Source organism: Biomphalaria glabrata, chromosome 7, assembly GCF_947242115.1.
Source record: "Biomphalaria glabrata chromosome 7, xgBioGlab47.1, whole genome shotgun sequence".
Lineage (NCBI taxonomy): Eukaryota > Metazoa > Mollusca > Gastropoda > Planorbidae > Biomphalaria > Biomphalaria glabrata.
The window spans coordinates 18,410,245-18,432,488 of NC_074717.1; the positions used below are offsets into that span (position 1 = coordinate 18,410,245).

At 36.9% G+C, this 22,244-nt stretch overlaps 1 protein-coding gene across 5 annotated transcripts; it reads right to left on the bottom strand.

Annotated features, from left to right (window-relative positions):
- Nucleotides 1-2,215: 2,215 nt before the first annotated feature.
- Nucleotides 2,216-20,269, bottom strand: LOC129927422 (nuclear receptor coactivator 6-like). Of its 5 annotated transcripts, XR_008779034.1 has the most exons (7): nucleotides 19,978-20,267; nucleotides 14,208-14,353; nucleotides 14,021-14,094; nucleotides 11,714-11,757; nucleotides 11,206-11,284; nucleotides 8,159-8,244; nucleotides 2,216-2,459 (listed from the first exon to the last, which is right to left on the bottom strand). XR_008779034.1 is itself a non-coding variant. In XM_056036482.1 (6 exons), exons 2-6 carry the CDS (start codon nucleotides 14,281-14,283, stop codon nucleotides 8,224-8,226), a joined length of 294 nt encoding a protein of 97 aa, XP_055892457.1. In that variant the 5' UTR covers nucleotides 14,284-14,353; nucleotides 19,974-20,269; the 3' UTR covers nucleotides 5,230-8,223. The 5 variants fall into 5 exon arrangements, 3 of the variants coding, with proteins under 3 accessions (XP_055892457.1, XP_055892456.1, XP_055892458.1); XR_008779035.1 differs by lacking the exons at nucleotides 2,216-2,459; nucleotides 19,978-20,267 and adding an exon at nucleotides 14,762-14,952 and having other exon boundaries at nucleotides 5,230-8,244; XM_056036482.1 differs by lacking the exon at nucleotides 2,216-2,459 and having other exon boundaries at nucleotides 5,230-8,244; nucleotides 19,974-20,269.
- Between the last annotated feature and the right edge of the window lie 1,975 nt (nucleotides 20,270-22,244).

Here is a 22,244-nt window from a genome sequence, read left to right on the forward strand (position 1 = left end):
CAGAGACTCTAGATGTCTTGAGAAGAAGACAGAGACTGTAGATGTCTTGAGAACGAAGAAGACAGAGACTCTAGATGTCTTGAGAACGAAGAAGACAGAGACTCTAGGTGTCTTGAGAAGAAGACAAAGACTCTAGATGTCTTGAGAACGAAGAAGACAGAGACTCTAGATGTCTTGAGAAGAAGACAAAGACTCTAGATGTCTTGAGAACGAAGACAGAGACTCTAGATGTCTTGAGAACGAAGAAGTCAGAGACTCTAGATGTCTTGAGAACGAAGAAGACAGAGACTCTAGACTCTAGATGTCTTGAGAACGAAGAAGAAGAAGAAATAGATGTGTGTGTGTGTGACAACATTTTTTCCCCACTTCTACTTCAGATGTACCCCCCCCCCTCTATTTATACTTTTGAAATGAAGTCATTTGGACATAGCTACTCTATAGAATTCGTTTCTCTACACACGTGATAGTATGGGGCAGTTGTAGCAGCTGTATAAGAAGGGAGCTAACACACACGTTTCACTTGACTTACTTAATGAGTATTTAGAATGGATCATTCAATGGATTATTTCTAAATGTACAACTAATTTAAATATGAACACTGTTTGCAGTTTTAAACAAATAAATATATAATTTATTATACAGACAAATGAACTAGCTTTAATGAGATCTAACTTAATTTGACTTTCGCCAAATCTTTAATAGGTATAATAAGATTGAAATTCGCAACTGAAAACAACCGAACAGTATCAGTTGTAGCAATTATTAATATTAGCTAAATATTTCCAACTTCTGATCTGTACGTAAATCTGAAATGAGAGACATAACATGGCCACAAATGAACCACTTCAGGTACATTTGGGAGTATGAGAAGTTTTTTCACTACTGAATTCGCTTTTAGATCATGAAGTTCTATCTGTACATGACTAAGCAACTTTGAGACTAAGTGTTACTGCACGAGAATGTTTAAATGCAAGTATACAGTCTTAGTCTTCTTCGGCAGATCATTCCAATAACAAGTCCAATAACAAGTCCAATAACAAGTCCGATAACAAGTCCTATTGTTCTTTCCAAGGAATTCTATGGCTTGATCTTCACTTTGTTCAATGCGAATTTTGAATCAAATCAAAACATTTTCCTAGGAATCCACTTGCTAACGATAACAGATAACATTGTGTTCTGGGTGTAGGACCAATTAGTGTTTCAAGCATGTGGCTCGATGTTGCCTTCATAGTTGTTTTATCTTTTTTGCAGTTTTAGAAATGGGTTGTTTTATTTTTATACCGAGTACCAATTTTTTTTTCTTGTATTATCTCTGGGCGCCATTTGTAACCTTTCAATGCGCCACTTTTGGCGAATGGAAAATAGGTTACTGTAAAGCAGTGTTTCCCAAACTTTTCCTTAACGTAACATTTCGCATATTCTGAGTATTTGTCGAAACACTTTGTTTATGTTTTTTAGAGAGATTAATTCACTTGGTGACCTACTAGTCAACTATTCCAATAGTTCGAGAACACTAGGGTTCTGCGGAACACAGTTTGGGAAACACTGCTGTAAAGAATATCAGATAATCTGTCTGATGCAAGAGTTCTCAATATTGATGTAATGACTTGTGTGTCAGCATATCAAATGAAAATATTTATATACAACCACAAACCTTTGTGAATTAATACATTGCATGGAGAAATCTCTAAATGAAAATTTCAAACTCCACAACTGAAAATTCATCTAATTAATAGAAATGTTATGCCAACGGCGATCTATGTCTGATTGATATAGGGGACATGGAACAAATCTGAAAAGGTCGAAGAATAGAAAGCAAGATGTGGCTCAAAAGGTAAAATAGAAAGCAAGATGTGGCTCAAAAGGTAAAATAGAAAGCAAGATGTGGCTCAAAAGGTAAAATAGAAAGCAAGATGTGGCTCAAAAGGTAAAATAGAAAGCAAGATGTGGCTCAGTTCTTAGCAGTCGAATGCAGCGATGTGTCAGAAACATTCTTGTAACGCTCCCCCCCCCCCCAAAAAAAAGTAAAAAAACTATGCAGGACAAAACAAGAAAAACGCATCAAAAGGCTGTCCTAGTATAACTTGGATTTGCACCTTCGTGAAAGATAAAAAACAGTCTTCCAAAAGAGTGCACTTAAGTTAAAAACTGGGTGCATGCATATAGAATTGTACAAACAATATTTCTGTTTATTTGTATGTTACAAAACATTTTAGCTGGAGTGAGCCACCATTCAGCTGACAGTCTTGCTTAGTGGTACACAACTTTGTTTTGGTCTGGGAGACAGAGAAATTCACAACATTGTTATTATGTACATTTTCCTTACTTGACGTCATATGTGTAGCCCGCAAGCCCCCAGAACCAAAGTTGGCTTGTCACCTGACAATGTCTTGACTTCTACTGATAAGAACTGAGCCGTTAAGCTGTTTTATACCTACCAAAGATTTTGATCCAATGTTCTGAAATAATAAATCGACATTTCAACATGTTGGCTTACATATGTTTGGAAAAGGTGAACATATTGAAGAAAAGTTGATCAAGAAAACATTCCATCTTGCCATAAGTAGAACGCAATTTTATTAGTTCATTTTATTTCTTAAAGCCTCATTCTAAGTTATGTGAAAATTTGAGAGGTAGAACATTTTCACAATAATTTTGTACAGACATACAAATGATCACTTGATTAAAACACATACAAACACACATTCTAACAATTTAAACACATTATAATGATCTTTTTTCATCAGAATCTAATTTTGTCAACGTAAGGTCAAATAAAAAAAAAAAGGTAAGTTAAAGAGATTTTATTTGAAACATTTCCTGCGGAGTGTTCACGTGCATCGAATGAAAGTGTGTGGACGATATTTTAAGTTCAAGGTCAGATAGTAGGAAGACTCAGAGAGAGAAAGTCAGTTCATGAGAAGCCGGCTGTTAAGAAGTCAATTAAAAAGTCAGCTGTTAAGAAGTCAGCTTTTAAGAAGTCAGCTTTTAAGAAGTCAGCTTTTAAGAAGTCAGTTGTTAAGAAGTCAGTTGTTAAGAAGTCAGCTTTTAAGAAGTCAGTTGTTAAGAAATCAGTTGTTAAGAAGTCAGTTGTTAAGAAGTCAGTTGTTAAGAAGTCAGTTGTTAAGAAGTTAGTTGTCAAGAAGTCAGTCGGTGAGAAAGATACTATGTAATATTTGCAATAAGTAATTTAGTGATACCATACGTTTGAGAGAGGTTTGATACTAAAGATATTTCATTATTTATTGGATACATGTCGAGTATATAATATTCTAGGAACACTAGCTTCAACCCTACCACGCCTGGACCTATTACTTCCTGATCCATTTCCTGTTCCTTAGTGTCTAGCCCAGTGTTTCCCAAACATTTCCTTAACGGAACACTTCGCACATGCTGAGGTTTTAGCGAACACTTTTGCATTTTTTAAAAAAAAGATTAATTCAAGCCTTCTAGTTAATTGTTGGTGGCGCGGTGGTTGAGCGGTAAAGCGCTACTGAACCGGGGTCCGGGGTTCAAATCCTGGTGAAGACTGGGATTTTTAATTTCAGGATCTTCGGGCGCCTCTGAGTCCACACAGCTCTGATGGGTACCTGACGTAAGTTAGGGAAAAGTACAGGCGGTTGGTCGTTGTGCTGGCCACCCCTCGTTAACTGTAGGCCACAGAAACAGATGTCCTTTACATCATCTGCCCTATAGATCGCAAAGTTTGAAAGGGGAGCTTTTTTTTAGTTAATTGTTACAGTAGTTCGTGGAACACCTATTCAGGAACACCTATTCAGGAACACCAAGGTTCCGCGAAACACAATTTGGGAAACACTGGTCTACCCCAAAGATTAAAAAAAAGCCAAAACGTAAGCCTATAGGAATAGCTCGGGGGATTTCCGATCACTATATTAATAAAGGAGTTGAGAATTAGAAAAAAAAACTTTTAGGAATATAGTTACAGCGTTAAAATGTTGGGTAAAAGTATCGAGTCAGTCACTTAATAGAGTAACTTAAACACAAATATGTCTTTGGTTTATAGGTTACAATAAAAATTACATTATAACATTTGATTATTGATTTAGCATAAACTGTCCTTGCTCTTTATGTTTCAATCAATTTTAAGTTAAAAGTTTTTGTTTCTTCTATAACTGCATCGTTCTGTTGCGGTAGTAAATACATCACAACATTGTAGCAGTTCTTGTGTTTTGTTACAGACCATAAGTCTGATCAATACTAAGACACCTTGATGGCAGGTCCCAGAAGTCTTCACTTCAAATGTTCTTTAAACCTTCTCTAAGAATGTCTGTTTCTTTATTTAAAGCCTATTTCAATGTAAGAAAGCTCGCGGGGGAGATACATGTATTCATGCTACAACTGTATACATAAGATAAGATATAATAAGAGAATTTTTTTTATTGGTCCAAAATTGGAAATTGAGTTTGACTACACTTGCTCATCTGAGCATCACTGCTATAACAATAATAATAGAGATGCAAATACGAACACCATTCACTTAGCAATACACACACACACACACACGACCAGCGCTTGATAATTGAAGCTTCTATGTACTTGTGGGTGGTGACAGATGACCTTGCAACACCCTAACTGAAAATGGAATAAATATTTAAAAAAAAAAATCTTTCTGTGTTAGCCGTAATGGAGAGATGTTCACTTGGACAAGTTGACCAGATCTGACGTCACTGTGGTTTAATGAGTGCAAATTATCTTTAAGAACTTTGTTTATTTTGGAAATGCATATTTCATGAAAAAGTTCTCCAATGGATGGTAGCCTTGTTTCAGTGATACCAGATACTTTTTTAAAATTAGTCTTATTTTTTATTGCTTGTGATGGCTCATTCATAAATAGGAACCATGTTGATATATACATCGTGTACAGAATATTTAAGTAAAAAAAAAACTGAAGTAAAAAGTATTCTAATAAACATTCACAATTATTTTGTGCTCTCGAAAGTCACAGTTTCATGCTTTTCACTTGGAGAATATTCAGATAATTCTGGGTTATAATGGGGTATTTTCTATGAATTTGCTGTGTAATAGTAAAAGTCTGAGTCTAATGAAAATAAAAGTTGGCTTCATATATACATGATATATGTCTGGTAAGTAGCCTATGTAGCGTAGTAAGAGCACTGATGGGAAAATTAAACAAGCAAAAATATAGAAAGTTCTTTAAAAAAAAAAAAGTGTATCTAAGGGAAAGAAATCCGCACATACAACTATATCTCTCAATAGTGTAGAATTTATTTCTCATTTTCGATATCAAACAAAATAATTAACTACCAATAATTAATTGACAAATTGGTTAATTTGTATGGATTCATGTTTTGTTAGGTACAAAAGATAAAGTTTCAACTTGATTACCTAAGGGGACGATACCCTACATATACAGACGACAATAGGATTAATTTCACTTGTTGGTATCAAACGAAATAATTAATTACCAGTTAAATATTTGACTAATTGGTTAATATTTATTGATTCATATCTTGTTTATGCCAACGAATAATTGTGCAGTTTTAACTTGATCCGAATGGAAATAACATGTACACACTTTTTACCTGGCAGAGTGAATTGATATAAGCATTGTAAAATGTAACATATTTCTATAAATACCGGGAGAGCCGATTTTTCAGTGAACTAAAGGTTTGGAACTTGCTCATTGTCAAAGTGTTTAACACTTATTTAGTTTAGTATTTAAACTTTTCATGTTTATGTCTATTATGTTCTAGTAGTGTCCTAAACCTGCATTATATTTGTTAACTCTTTGGTCACTTCCTTCAGCCGTGAAGTGACTCTACGGAGCATGTCACAGAAATGAAAACTTGGATGTTGGCCAGAGTCAGAACGATGTCGTCCACACAGAAATGTTTCCTAGGAGCTACGTGGCAGATTCTGTCAACTTCTTTATGGTCACTGGTTCCTGATTTCTCCTCAGGGTCGACTCATTTCTGTTTATAGCAACAAGGAAGCAGAGGTTTGGATTCAGAGTTTTCCTTCTAGAAGGGTAGACAGCCAAAGCTAAGGAGCCCCTCCTATCCGAAAATCACTGGATTAAGAGTAAGTTGTCTTGGCTCCTTCTCCTTCGGTCTAAATGTCTAAGACTGTGTTTGTCTGAGTCTATTTGAGGCGTAAGCCATCGGAAACATTTTATAGGTAGTGGCGTGTTTATATCCATTACCACTTCCGTCAATAACAGACTAAATGAACTAAATTATTGTTATTGTTATTATTACTATTATTATTATTAAATCGGATCCAAAGAAATAAAACGAGTCTAATTACGTCCACATAGTTTTTAACGCGTTAAGAAACAGAAAACATGATTTGTAACTACAGCAAACAGAAAACATGATTTGTAACTACAGCAAACAGAAAACATGATTTGTAACTACAGCAAACAGAAAACATGATTTGTAACTACAGCAAACAGAAAACATGATCTGTAACTACAGCAAACAGAAAACATGATTTGTAACTACAGCAAACAGAAAACATGATTTGTAACTACAGCAAACAGAAAACATGATTTGTAACTACAGCAAACAGAAAACATGATTTGTAACCACAGCAAACAGAAAACATGATTTGTAACCACAGTAAACAGAAAACATGATTTGTAACTACAGCAAACAGAAGCGTGTAGATCACATAAATTTTGTTCCTTTCAAAGTAACAAGCTAAATTTATCTAGAATTGTAGACATTTTGTATTTTTCACACACAAAATAGTAATTACAATAATAATGACGTTTTTAGGAAACATAATAAAACATAGCAAAAGGTACATACAATAAAATTAAGGAAAAATAGTTGATTAATTAAATAATTTAAATAGAACAGAATTTAATATTACATAGAATTGCAAAATATATGACATTATATAACAGAAGGATCTCATAGTTAGGTAGATTGTTTCAATAGAACTATTTTGAAATCATATTTAATTACTTACAATAATGATTTATAAAAGTTAGTAATAGAATTATCGAACATGAATACTCGCTGATATGTGAAACACTGCACTCATATTTAGACTTTGGACTTTGGAATCGAAGACATTGCCATTATTGATCATATCTAATTGCTTAATGGTTATCTGAAATCAATATTAGCTCAACTAGTAATAGAGTTATCTACATGCATTATTGGTAGACTTATTTCACATTTATTGGAAGTTTCAATTAAAGAACTTCAAAATATGTGCTATTAGAGCAAGGAATGGGTTGCCTGAGTCAGCAGTTTTACAATATTATACTTGAGATAATTCCTAAAAGAGCCATTACGACATCGATGTTGTGTTGCTTATTTCTAAATAACAAGAGAACATTTCATTCATTATCGACCTGTTGTTCTGTGTAGTGGTTGTTCCATGAAGTGTATGGTCTAAATAACAAGGGAACATTTCATTCATTATCGACCTGTTGTTCTGTGTAGTGGTTGTTCCATGAAGTGTATGGTCTAAATAACAAGGGAACGTTTCATTCATTATCGACCTGTTGTTCTGTGTAGTGGTTGTTCCATGAAGTGTATGGTCTAAATAACAAGGGAACATTTCATTCATTATCGACTTGTTCTGTGTAGTGGTTGTTCCATGAAGTGTATGGTCTAAATAACAAGGGAACATTTCATTCATTATCGACCTGTTGTTCTGTGTAGTGGTTGTTCCATGAAGTGTATGGTCTAAATAACAAGGGAACATTTCATTCATTATCGACCTGTTGTTCTGTGTAGTGGTTGTTCCATGAAGTGTATGGTCTAAATAACAAGGGAACATTTCATTCATTATCGACCTGTTGTTCTGTGTAGTGGTTGTTCCATGAAGTGTATGGTCTAAATAACAAGGGAACATTTCATTCATTATCGACCTGTTGTTCTGTGTAGTGGTTGTTCCATGAAGTGTATGGTCTAAATAACAAGGGAACATTTCATTCATTATCGACTTGTTGTTCTGTGTAGTGGTTGTTCCATGAAGTGTATGGTCTAAATAACAAGGGAACATTTCATTCATTATCGACCTGTTGTTCTGTGTAGTGGTTGTTCCATGAAGTGTATGGTCTAAATAATGCAGAATGTGAAGAGACAGACGATGCTATTGTTAGAAGAAGATTGGAATGTGATGTAATAATGAAACACTAAAATAAGTTTCCTTTAACCTTATGTTTGCTGACTCCAGGGATGGATCCTGTTAGGCTCTGCGTAGTCTAGATGTAGAGTCCATTTACATATCGTCACATATGCACTGAGAATAAAAACTTAAGTTCAAATCTCTGTTTGTGAAAATATTCTTATTAACTTTGAAACGTTATTATTTATGATGTCCCAATGAAGTTGTTTTGTACCCTTCAATAATTAATAATAGGAGAAAAAACCGATATTCTCAAGCTATACTATGTAACTGTAGGTAACTAAACTACGTAACTGTATGTAACTATACTACGTAACTGTATGTAACTATAGTATGTAACTGTATGTAACTACATTCTCTACTAGCTGAAGCTTGTGTTTGACAAGACACGAATCATTTCCACACACACACTTTTGTCCTGTGAATCTATAATATATTTACAAGGGCTCTAATTCTCCCACTAGCTTTGGCCAAAAAAAACAACACGAAAATGTAATCTGTTATAACTGAACTTTGGTCTAGGACAAGATGTTTTTATAATCGAAACCGCAGCGTTACCTGATACGATTCTTTATTCTCCTTTTCGATCCAATATGCTTTTGAAAGACGAGATGATACAAAATGGGCACTTCTTTAAAAAAAAAAACAACTTTTCTGAGTGTTCTCTCCAGCCCCAATTTAAATTCTACACATCTTTTTTTTCAACCCCATAGATCTAGACAAGAAGTCTTTACCATCTGAAGTACTCTGTTATTAAATTTATAATGAAAGATTTAAGATGGGCATGCGTTATAGATCTTTAACTAACAATCTAACACATTCTCACAGTAATAATGAAGCATTATTAGGCATATAAATCTAGATCTAAACTTTGTTGTTTTGTATCGAGCTGTTCTGGGTGGAGGGGTATTTTAAATCTATATATAATTCTCATCTTCACTCAACAGTCTGGACAAGCAAGAAGTAAAGGAAAGATCACTCTCTTATTTCTGCGGATAGTCACCACATGAAAAAACAAGAGGGGGGGGGGGGGAGAACAAGTATTCACAAAATAGCAGGGTCGGACCGTTGTAACCAAGAAAGATCACTCTTTTTTTTTTTTATTTCTAACTCACATAAAAAAAGAGGGCGGGGGGAGAACAGCAATTTTCCCCCGTCGCTACGGATGGCGCGCTGGACTGTCGTTTGGAATTATCAAACCCTGCCCGCTCCCATCCCTCTTCGTCCTGCGGGAGGTTTGGATTAGGAGGTAAACTATCTTCAACTCTGAAGGAACATCCGAAACATATAAAACATTTTACAAACAAACATTTTACAAACACTAAATAGCAGCGCCGGACTTAACCACTGTGACCAAGAAATCATGGAAAGAGAACAAGTAATCTACTATGTATATTCACCCGACACTAAATAGCAGGGCTGGACTTAACCATTGTGGGGCCCTATCCAAATGGATTTCGCGGGCCCAAGTTTGGGTAGGGAAGCGGATAATAAGTGAAATTTCGACTGTCGTTTGGATTTATCAAACCCAGCCCGCTGCCATCCTCCTTCGTCCTGCGGGAGGTTTGGACTAGGAAGTCAACTCTGAAGGAACATCCGAAACATGTAAGTAAAACATTTTACACATATTTTACAAACAAACATTTTACAAACACTAAAAAGCAGCGCCGGACTTAACCATTGTGACCAAGAAGTCATGTAAAGAGAACAAGTAATCTACTATGTATATTTACAGGTCACTAAATAGCAGAGCCGTACTTAACCATTGTAACGGATTTCGCGGGGCCAAGTTTGAGTAGGGAAGCGGGTAATAAGTGAAATTTAAAAGTTTCTATTAGAAAAAAAATTCTTCTATACATTTTATTCATTCTTTACTACGTACAGAATTACTTTACGAGCCTTGCGTGTAACAAAGTCATACAGTATATCATAATAATTCTGTTTCCTAAATAGATCACGCTCAATCGCATGAAATACCAAATGTTTCAATCTATCTTTGAGAATTTTTGACCTCAAGAAATTCTTCATTAGTTTGAGGCGCGAGAAGCTTCTTTCACCAGATTACACAATTACGGTTAATGCATAATTTTTTTTTTTTAATCGCACGTAGGATTATCGTTTTCCATATAGAATGACACACCAAAATGACATTTTGTCTATATATTTCCGTATATTTTAAGGACTTTTTCGTATATTTTGCAATTTCGGGAGATTCCCAGGAGCTCCTGGTAAATCGAAAGGAAGGCGCGGGAAATATTTTGTTATAAAATGGTTTAATTTTATAATTTATACACCTTGAATTAGCGCGGGTCCTATGAAAGTGCGGGTCCTATGAAAGTGCATGTCCCACTGCGGTCGCGTATATTGCAGGGACCTATGGCCGGCCTTGCAAAATAGCGGCGTATGCTACGCCACCGGTCCACTAGTATATTTATATTTAGACCAAAAAAGCAATATGAAGCCTTTAAAATTATTCAACATTGAATTGAGAAACAGATAAATAGAGAGTGTAACCAGAACCAGGGAGAGCAGAGACTAGTGTCTCGTTTAGCGTTGGCTGGGTAGAGGCTGGGTAGAGGAATACAGAGTCATTGAAAGAGCAATGAGAATGAGAGTTCGATCCATAGACCATCGAGTCGACAGTCTAGAGCACCTACCAAATAAACATATTCATAAGCTGAAAGGGGGCTGGGAGAAAAGTGATAACAGAATTCAATGGCAAAAATTAGGTGTGTAAAGGGGGAGCTAGATAATTTTGATTGTTCCCATTGAACGTAACAGGTACTACAATTGACATATCATAAATATATTTCTGAAGCTACTAAATCCCGGCCGTTTCGTTAGCAACGAATACAAATAGAGAAGGGGAGAGGGGTCCTGCAAGAAAACTGTTGGATTCGCAATGCAAGTTTAAAAAAAAGGCAGGTCTCGAAGTTTTCAAAAACAAAAATTTGATTCTAAGAACTACAATCAATAGATAAGCACACGCCTATCTAGGATAAGATAAGCACAATCCTATCTAAGATAAGCCTCTTATAACTTATAACACTCTTTACCTAAAACGTCTAAACCTACCAGGGCAATCCAGACAAATATCCAGGGCCAGAAGAAGAGAGATATTATACAATGGAGACAGTGATTGACTTCTCGTTTGCTGTTGCGTAAAAGAAAAAACATGAACAAAATATTACTCTTTAAAATGACCACTAGAAAGTAGCATAACACACACACACACACACACACAAACACACATTGCAGTTTACCACCACACACTATGTTTACTAATCACTATAAGAAGTAGCGGTAACACACTACATTCTACACTAAAAGAAAGTATATGTGCTATTTCTGCACAGTAAATGTTTTATAAATGCAAGTTTTATCCTAGTTATACACACACATATATATATATAGAGAGAGAGAGAAAGAAAGATAGATAGAGATAGATAGATAGAGATAGATAGATAGATAGATAGATAGATAGATATAGATAGATAGATAGATAGATAGATAGATAGATAGACAGACAGACAGACAGACAGACAGACAGACAGACAGACAGACAGATAGATAGATGACTCACACAACTACTACGTCATTTCTCCTATCCACTGTGACATTAACATTCTGAAAAATAAGTAAAAAATAGTATTCTTGTTGTGTTTAGCTATTGATCTCTGGTAGAATATTTTAAAATCTTGAAACTATTGTAATATACGGACCTTAGAAGCATGTTGTAAGCATGTTTATACACAGCTTATGTTTACAGGGGTGGGAAGGGGAAGGGTAATATTTTTAATTAAAGGCTTTCTGGGAAAAGGCGCAATGAGTTTTGTGTGGTCTGTTCGCCTGTCATATATAGATATCAATCTATAGATATTTTGCTCTTTTTGAAGTTAAGGTGCAATGGCCTCATTTTGTCTTTTCATCATCATTATCTTTTCTTTGCGTTCCTCGTCTTGTTCCCTGGGGGTACCACTCTAAGGCCTGCCTAGCTCAGTTGTTGTTATCTTTTCTAAGGGTGTGACCAATCCATCTCCACTTCCTCCTTAAGATCTGAATCTATATATTTTTTGTCCACACATCTCCCTCAGTTTGGTGTTTTCTACTTTGTCGTACCAGTGTATTTTTAAGATATTTCTCAGACATCTGTTGATGAAGGTCTGTCCTTTTTTGTTGTTGCTTCAGTTCTTTATGTTTAAGAACCATACAGTAGGACGGTAGGACCGCCTTGACATTTGGGTTAAAGATTCTTATTTTAGTCTTGTTAGAGATGTGGGGAGATTTCCTGGTTGGTTTTAGGTGTGTAATGTCTGACGCACTAGATAAAAACTATCAACTTGGTTTATTGTCTGAGAATCCAGTACTATGTCTTCAATTTTGTTTGTTTTTTACATTAAGTACTTTTTTTTTTGTTGGTTTATTTTGAGGCCTACTTATTTCCTACTTCGCTTAAAGCTGTGACCTTTTCTTGCACATCCTGCAGTCTGCGAGATTGTACCAGATCTTCCAGCTTTGTGTGAAAGTCCATTGGATTCATGTTTAGTTTGGCAACAACTAGGTGGTGGTCTGAGCCAATCCCTGCTTCTCTTCTGGTTCGTCCATCCAGCGATGAGTTTCTCCGGTTGCGACGTATGGTAATGTGGTCGATTAGGTTCTCTGTCTTGTTGTCTGGTGAGACCCATGTCACTTTGTGACATTTTTTGTGGGGGAAAATGTTGCCTCCTATCACCAGTTCAGAAGCCTGCAAACATTTTCCATTTTCATTTATGGTGTCAAGTCCATGAGTGACCATACTTTTCTCTCTCTCTCTCTCTCTCTCTCTCTCTCTCTCTCTCTCTCTCTGTTGTCACTTCCCACTTTGGCATTCATGTCTCCCATCAAAACATCTCTTGTAGGTATTTTGTCAGTTATACTTTGCAGATGGTCTAAAAATGTATTTTTGTCAGTATCACTTGCAAGGTTGGTTGGAGCATAGCACATAATGATGTGAACATTTTTGAACTTAGACAAAATTTGGCTCTAATTATTCTTTCGGAATCTAGTTCCCTTTCTAAAAGACTTCCTTGATTAGTAGTAGTGCTACACCATTTTCATGGAAATTATCTTCTTTTTCCTTTCCAGAAGAGAAGGGCTTCTTCTGATCGTAGTTTTGTTTCATTTAAAGTGTTCCATCAAACTTCATTCATTCCCAGGATCTGTAGTTTGTAGTTGGTCATTTCCTTTGAAACTTGTGGACATCCACCTGGGTCTAGTAAAGTGCGGACATTCCATGTTCACAAGTTAAATGCTGCCTTCTGAATAAGGAAGTGTTTATTTTTTCATTGGTGACGTACAGTGGTCGGCCTTACAGGATTTGTTCAACTTTCCCTGCACAGCTTCATAAGTCTCCTTTGTGAAGCCCTACTCTCGCCTGTGACTAGGTTTAGTGTTTGTGTTTTGCAATGGTTTCTATAACAATTTTTCTTCCATGGACAGGTTGTTAGCCTATCGCACAACCTCTATGTCCCTGACCTCTTTCCTACCAGACCTGTCCGGCTTGGTAGTACCTGCCAGGAGTGATGAGCTCCCGCAGGTATAGCTCTGAGTGTCATTAAGGCACACAAGCTGTCACACCACGGCAAGGTATGTGCATTAGGTAACAGACCCGTTTAATTTTTTAAATTAAAAATGTAAGCCGTTTTTTTTTATTTCAACATTTTCTTAAGGCGATACGTAAAAAATGGTATTAAGGCCATTATTAATACTTATAAATGTAATTATCGAATAATAACTTTGTCTCTTTTTTATGGTCCTCGTTTTAAAAGGTTGTTGAACCTTTTTCTCCTCCTCTGTGAGTGTAGGTGTGTCTAGTTCTGGTTTGGTTTATTAAAAAAAATGTAACACTTACTTGTTGTTGTTGTTGCTGTTGCTGCTGTTGGATCATTATAATCTGAGGCTGAGGCTGGGGCGGTGGGTAATAATCTAGATAAAACAAACAGAAAGGAATAGGCCAGGTTACAGTCAGTGTGCATGACTTTCGTTGTGTCCATTTAAGTTCATTTATGCGAACAACAATAGATTGTTTTTTGACTCACTTGGGGGGTAAGCCGGATAGTGCGGTGTAGGTGGGGCATAGGCTGGAGGGGGTTGTTGCGGAGGAACGTCAGACATGATGGCTTAATGTGTGGGTAGCTCTGTGACGTAATGAGATCTGCGACGAAATCCTTTCTGTGACGTAATTCTGAGGAGAAGAGACGAACACGCAGTTATAACTTGTGAACATTTGTGAATACTAACAAGTGAGAGATAGGTTTAGTGGCGACTACGGCAACAAACGATAAGTGGCTGTGTTCTATTAATAGCTAACTGTAACTTTTCGACTTCAATAGATCAATTCAATACCAAACTGATCGCTCATCATTCATCTAGAGGCAGGCTACGACTGCTTCAACCTTCACATCCTCTCTATCAAAAAGCATTTGTCAAAGCGTTTGTGTGTTCCCATACACTCAAAAGCAAGTAGCAAGTTGAATCGAAATTTAGAACAAAAAAACAACCTTGAAAAATGTATTGATGATAAAATTATTGAAAAAAAATGTAAATCATTCTCTTAAGCCAGACGTTTATAAAACGCATTGATCAACCTTACCATGATGCAACTGAAGTAATGTGTTCATGAATATTCTTTATCTTTGTTAACCTTGGGCGAATCTTTTGAGATTTGTGAAGTTGCCAAGTTAAGCATTTTAATAATTAATTCATGAAAATTTCAACATCTTTGAAGAAAATAGTGGTCCTGAGTCACTCCATTGAAAAATGAAATGGTCAGATTTTATTTAAGTAAGACAAGCAATGTCTAGAAAATCCGCTATTAAATTTGAGAAAATTCTTTAAGTTTTATCTAAGCTTATTGATGGTGCAGGTCAGTGACTGGTAGAGTTGATGGAACTTAAACCTTGCTCGAAAGGTTTCTATGTCGCCCTCTTCTGAAATACCATTGAATGCAATGTACCAATGGTTATTTGTGCACAAAACATTGAATGTGCAATATGTTATGATAGTTGTCTTATGTCTAACTAAAACTAGTCCAAGAGGATTAAACAAAAGAGCATTCAGAGAAGATTGTGTACTGTTAGACATGGAATAGGGTGATTTCATTCTTGATTGCGAGGTGCGTTAAGAAGTAATTAGAACATTTTGAAAATTGAAAAATATTGTACATGATTTTCTAAAGGAGAGCAATGACCTGCCAGCATGGGCGTAGCCAGGATTTGTTTTCGGGGGGGGGGGGGGGTTTAGGGGGGGGGATTTTTCTCCCCCCCCCCACCCTCTCCGCGAAAAAAATATTTGTATGTATGTATGTGTGTGTAAGTACATAATCTTTATTACATTCTGACCCTTCATTCCTTCGGAACACGTTTATTGTGCCCTAGAATAGGTTCTTCCTTTAGTTAGTGGAAAAATTGTTGACTCCCAGCCATTGCTAGCAAGGGGGTCTAAGGGAGCTCCCCCCATCGCGGGGCGGAGCCCCGCCGCCAAGAGCACTATTTCTGGTATTGAATGCTAACAAAATGGGTTAGTGCACTGTCTGAGTGCATTTTCCTGCTATCAAAAAGTCTTATTTCAAAAACCTACTGACTTAGACCCTCTCGCGCCGTTCGGCGCATTTGCCGTCAAGTTGTTTCCACAAAAATCTGTCACTGGTCATGTCTGAAGCCTCTTCCCACCTGCTCTGAGGACCTCCATGAATGTGTGGCGCCAAGTTGTACTAGGATGTCATCCCATTTCTTAATATGCGTAATTCATTTTGTCGGAGAACATGTCCCACAAACCTCATGCGACGCTCTGTCACAATCTTACTAAGGAGTCGACTCCCAGTTCTACAATGGATTTCCTTGATTTAGACCCGATCTCTATAACTGACTCCTAAAATCTGTCTTAGCCATCTTTGTTGAGCCACATTTAGTGTTTTTCAAATTCGGCAAATGACTATTCACTGCACTTTATTAATGGAGCCCCGCCACTGGTAGAAATGTGTAACCTCTCGTGAATACACTCTTGCAATTAAGTGACTGTAGTTTGCTTTAGATTTTATATCGAAAAGTGAAGTTTTATCGTCAAAATCATCTGTTGGGGGGTTTTAAACTAAAAAATCTCAAGACTTAGTTGTTGTTTTTTTTAATTCAAAACCCCATTTAGCTACGATCATAGAATTTGGTAACTGTAGTTTGCTTTAAAATAATATTGTAGATAGAGGTTCTCCACCTCAAAACGCTCTGGAGGGGGATTTTAAACTCAAAACCATCTGGAGGAGAGGAGTTTAAGCTCAAAACCCACAATTGACTTGGCTACGCTCAAATAATTTTAGTGTGTAATTTGCTTTTTTTTTTATATTGAAGACGGTTTTTTTTTAGCATCAAACCCTTCTGAAGGGGGATTTAAACTCAAAACCCCTTTTGGCAACGCTCATAGCATTTTGAGTGCGTAATTTGCTTATTATTTTCACATTGAAGATGTATTTTTTAGCTTCAAATCCCACTGGCGAGGGTTTTAAACTCAAAAACCCTTTGGCAACGCTCATAGATTTTTTAAATGTATTTTTTAGCTTCAAACTCCACTGGAGGGGAGTTTAAACTTAAAACTGAGTCAAAACCCATTTAGCTACGCTCATAACATTTTGAGTGCATAATTTGCTTTTTTTTTCATATTGAAGAGGGGGTTTATCGTAAATTTTGGAGGGGGTTTTAAAATCAAAATCTTCCTTAACTGTGCTCTTGGAATTTGGGGATTGTCGTTTACATTTTTTTGGTTTTGTTTTATAGAAGAAGGGGGTTTAACTGCAAAAACCCCTGGTAGGGGGTTTTAAACTCAAAACCCCTGGTAGGGGGTTTTAAACTCAAAACCCTTAATAGGGGGTTTTAAACTCAAAACCCCCTATTAGGGGGTTTTAAACACAAAACCCCCTGGTAGAGGGTTTTAAAATCAAAACCTCTTGGTTGCGCTGGTGCAAGTGATGGTTTAGTATTAAAATCTCACCTAAAATAAACAAAATCAAAGCAAAAAATCAGTCACTAGAGTTCGTTTCTCCCCCCCCCCTTGGGGGGGATTTCATTTCGGGGGGGGGGGGGTTTGAACCCCAAAACACCCCCCCCCCCCTGGCTACGCCCATGCGGCTGCCAGAGCAGTTGCGTGTGGTGAAAAAAAAGGTTGTTTGATTGTGACGATACGTAAACGCTTGCATATAAAAGTTTCATTTGTGCTTAAACGCTCGAGAGGAGAGTTGTATCCAATTGACATATAAACCCAACACCCTAATAATAGTTATAACTTATAGTGTCTCGCTTTATTAAATTAGAATAATATGGTGAAAACAGTAGAAGACAGAAGGCCAGTCCGAAATTTCCCCCCCCCAAGGTCACCCCGCCCTTGGTATGAGCTAAGTCACCGGATCGCGTGATAATGGAAGGGACAAAAACTTTCCACTATGACTCCTACCATGATGGCGGGTTAAGGGTCAGTAGGTCAACATTCCTCGACCAGTCCCGCAATGGACTGCGGTCGCTAAGCTACACACACACACACACACATACACAAAAACAGGTGTGGGCACACATCGGTTTGGGACGGCGGTAATTTTAAAAATTTAGTAACTTTAATCCCATTGGATCAAGCACGAATGTTATTTTAAAATTCAAAATACTCCAAATCCATTGGCCCGGCACCTCTGGCTATGCTAACGAGTTCGAGTCCCAATCTATATAAGAGGGGACGCTGGCTCTAACCCACGCTCACACCCGCCAGACAGATTTCTATATTTAATAGCCAAGGCTGGAACTTAGTTTCTCTCGTAAAGCCGCCTATAGTTTAAACAACCGTGGTAGGTTGCTCTTGTTTATACAAATCTTTATATGTGTATTATTTTGTGCATTCATTAATACTATGTAAATATGTAACCTTTTATTTTATCTTCAACACATTTTATTATCGATGGGCTATGTTCTCGCCTAGTTTAATTATTTTATTATTTTCATCAACCTAGCGTTGAGATATTCTAATCTAGATCTACTGGAACGATCGGATCTTTTACAAGATTCCGAATCGTGTACTCTCTTACTAGATCCTTGAATATAACATGTCCCTTTTTCTGTCAGCGAGAAGGAATCTCAGTAGTGCCCACTACAAACGGCCCTAAAGCCCAGTGCCCACTATCAATTGCCTACGGTCCAGTGCCCAGATACTTGCCCAGTGTTCAGTGCCTACTGCCCAGCTTAAACTGCCCAGTCCTAGCTCCAGCTGTCCGCTGCCCAATATCCACTGCCCACTACTACGGTCCTGAGAATACCCATTCCCACCTTTCGCTACAGACGTATTCCTCTTCGACTCAAGCCTCATCACTCTACAAGAAGATTCAGCTCCGAGTCCTTCCTGCATCTACCAGAAAAGTCCAGCGGCCAACCAACCAACGAAGAAAGATAAGAACTAAAAATAGAAACACTTATCCACGCCTTTATATGCAATCAATGATGAAATTAATCCACCTTAATCATTGTTAACTCGCTACCCAAGCTAGTAGTGATATTGTTGTTGTTAAATAAAGTTGTATTTTTTTAATTCAACCTATAGTCAGTTGATTTGTTCTAATTGTTGCCCGTAGTGTGCCTGTTCAATATTTACTTATGTGAGCGGGGAAACTCAAAATTACTTCCCCTAGAGTAACGAACCAAAAATCATTTTAAAAATATTAAAACCTCGCCACATTGATTTAGTATTCTTACCTAATGTTACTAGCCATCTAAACGACCTAAATTTAAAACTGCCGGGCAAAGGAAAATTGTTCCCTAGCTTAGTAAGTGATATCAGTGGATTCAAAGGGAAGTTAAAATTGTTTATCTCTGAGAAAATAAAGATTTGAGTCAAAGTTCACATTGAAAATAGCAAAGTGTTTTAAAGATCAAGCCAATCCTACGAAACCTTTTGTTTCCTGTGCACCAATTTTTTTTTTAATTCAGATCCAGATGCGCAATGAAAAATGTTCACTTTTAGTCTTTAAAAATACCGGAGTGACGGGGGTACAGTAATGTGGACAAATACTGTCGGATATACATATTCTTTGTAATCATTTGCTAGACTAGAATCTAATTTTTTATCTATTTTTTTATTTTTTTTTATTTTTTTAGTTGTCTAGTGTGATTTTCTTTAGTGTATTTATTGATATCATTTTTTTTTATTTTGCAGGTTCAAAATATTTAGTAGTCCCTCCGAAATTTGAAAAAAAAAACTCGGTTAATCTCCTCCTTGGTGTTCTGTTCTTGGTACAAACGTTTTAGGACTTACACAAAATTATTCTTAAATGATTTTCTTGTATAAAAAAGAATGGGAATTTTTTTTTTCGCTTTTAAGAGCCTTTGTACCTTGTTGTAAGCATGCTAAAAATATAATATTGTAAGATGAAAGCTTTTATTATTGCTCTCTACCTACAGGACGGACGCATTAACGAACTATACAAACACATAGAGCAGTTTGTTCCATTTTATGAACTATAATAAACTATAAAATAGGAATTAAACAAATAAATAAAAGTAATCGTCAGGCAAGAATAAATCGGCTGTACGCAGGGAAAAAAGTTGATCTTGAAAAATTGTCCGTTTTTTTCTTCTTTTTACGCTCAATATTTTTTTAGACATATTTCTTTTTTTAATAGCAAATATTGACCTAAAATAATGCCGGACTATTCTCCTATACATTAAAAGTTGTTTTTTGTTTGTTGAAAAACTAATTTCACTAAAAACACAAAACATTCCAAAACTAGATTGCCACTTAAATTCACCAAAATAAGAAAAGTTTCAGAAGTTTTTCTTTACCTACCTACAGCGACCAATCCTCAGCAACTATGTGCAGTCAACCTGTTAGGACTCGCTGCCTCGTCGCCATGACAGCCAAAGTTCCGATAAGATTTTTGGTAAACCAAATCAATAAATCTGGGACTGTATCGTAAGTGTTTCTTTTTTTTCCGCGAATGCCAATAAGTTAATACTGACATTCTTGTCCAACCTATTTTTGGTGCTGTGCTCTCCTTATAGTCTAACTTCAAGAAAACAATTGATTCCTACCGATAGCTGCCCCGTCCACTTTGGAAGAGCGGAAGTACATTGGTAGAGAGATTAGACAATACGTGTAAAGAGGTACTGGAACAAGTATTACATAAGATATTTATTGACATTGAAACTTATTTCTTCAAATTGGGTCCCTCCTGCCTTTAAATGCTACAATTCAGAACGAGGTAACATGTAAGTTTCCACTCGCCTTCCCCCTTCTCCGTCTTCAACCGAAAGATATGTTCGAGAGTGTAGTAGTGCAAGAACAGCGGTGTAGAGCTTAGAGACAGGAAGTGCAAAGCCATAAGGCGACTTTTGGTTGTTTTATTTCGCAGGTTTTCACTTTACCAGCGGCCGCCCTGAAAGGTGAAACGCTATCATTAGTTTTTTGCAGTCAATCTAGGGTTAGGGGTAATCTCTCTCTCTCTCTCTCACTCTTTCTCTCTGTCTCTCTCTCTCTCTCTCTCTCTGTCTCTCTCTCTCTCTCTCTATATATATATATATATATATATATATGATGGTCCATACAAGTAATAATGCAGTGGGTACCGAGTCACATAGGTGTGACTGGCAACACCATTGCAAACTCCTTGGCACACCAGAAGGGCAAATGCCATTCACCGAACAGGCTGTGAGTATTCACCATGCTGTGGCTATGATCCAAATAAAATATAAATGAAAAAGTGGTTTAAGTTCTCGGACAAGTCCCAAAAAGTCTGTGGAGTCTGGGAACGCATGAGGCGCCCTGACCGCACTTCCCCGTGGTGGAGTCTATTCAAGCCTGGGCAAGCTATTATAGCACAGTGCATGACAGGCCACTGTCCTGTTGGCTCATATTTCTCACAGCTAAGGCCAAATTTTGCTTCACGGTACCCCCGCTGTGGGAAGAAGAGGAAACCGTGCCTCATATTCTGTTTGACTGCCCCAGACTTGCTGATCTCCGTCTCGACAGGTCTGGGAAACCAAAAATTCTCGACCTGTATGGTGACATGTATGCATTACGCAAGACAGCAGGGTTTCTGTCCAGGGCTTATGCAAGAGAGGATTTGAGCCTCTCAAGCTCAAACTCAAATGGCGTTAGATGATGGTGACGATGATTACAATACATTTGTATTTATATATAAAATGACTATCATTTTAGGTTACTTAAGATATAAAATATCCAAGAGAGCACATCCACTTGCTGAGCTTACCAAAAAGTTAAAAATGTTCAGGCCCCAACCCCATAGAGTCGCTTTGGAAGCGGAAATTATTAAATCTTTAGACAACTCGTACAAATCTCCAGAAATATATAGACAAAAATTGTCATTTTGGGGTGTCACTCAATCTAGAAAACGACAAATCCTGTGCGCGATAAAAAAAAAACGGCATTATCACGTAATTTTAGAATCTGGTGAAAGAAGCTTCTCGCGCCTCAAACTAATGAAGAATTACTTGATGTCAACAATACTCGTAGATAGATTGAAACATTTGGTAATTCTTGCTATTGAGCGTGATCTATGTAGGAAATAGAATTTTTATGATGTACTGTATGATTTCGCTACACGCAAGGCTCGTAAAGTAATTATGTACGTAGTAAAGAATGAATATAAATGCAAAGACGAATGTATTTTCTAATATAAACTCTTATATTCACTTATAATCCGTATCCCTACCCAAACTGGGCCCGCGAATTCCTTTTTGCATAGGGCCCCATAATGGTATTTAGTGACGGGTGAATACAGACTAGATTACTTGTTCTCCCCCCCCCCCTCTTTTTTCGCAAACCGTTAAAACTACGTGGGGTAGAAATAAAAAAGTGTAATCTTTCCATGACTTCTTGGTCACATCGGTTAAGTCCGGCCCTGCTATTTTATGACGGGTGAATACTTCTTGTTCCCCCCCCCCTCTTTTTTTTTTTCGTAGGGTAACTTTAGTCCGTCCGACTCGCAAAAATAAAAGAGTGATCTTTCCATTACGTGGTGTCCAAACTCTTGAGCTATGAAGAGAATTATATATATATATATATATGGAGTCACGGTGGCTGAGCGTTAAAGC

What these genes read in the sequence shown, in the direction of transcription:
- LOC129927422 (XM_056036482.1), bottom strand. Translation starts at nt 14,283, where the DNA reads ATGTCTGACGTTCCTCCGCAACAACCCCCTCCAGCCTATGCCCCACCT. An exon ending in AACAGCAACAACAACAACAA is followed by an intron (nt 11,758 to 14,020) that starts GTAAGTGTTACA and finishes CTTATTTTTCAG; the next exon opens with AATGTTAATGTCACAGTGGA. An exon ending in TATTTGTCTGGATTGCCCTG is followed by an intron (nt 8,245 to 11,205) that starts GTAGGTTTAGAC and finishes TTTTATTCTCAG; the next exon opens with TGCATATGTGACGATATGTA.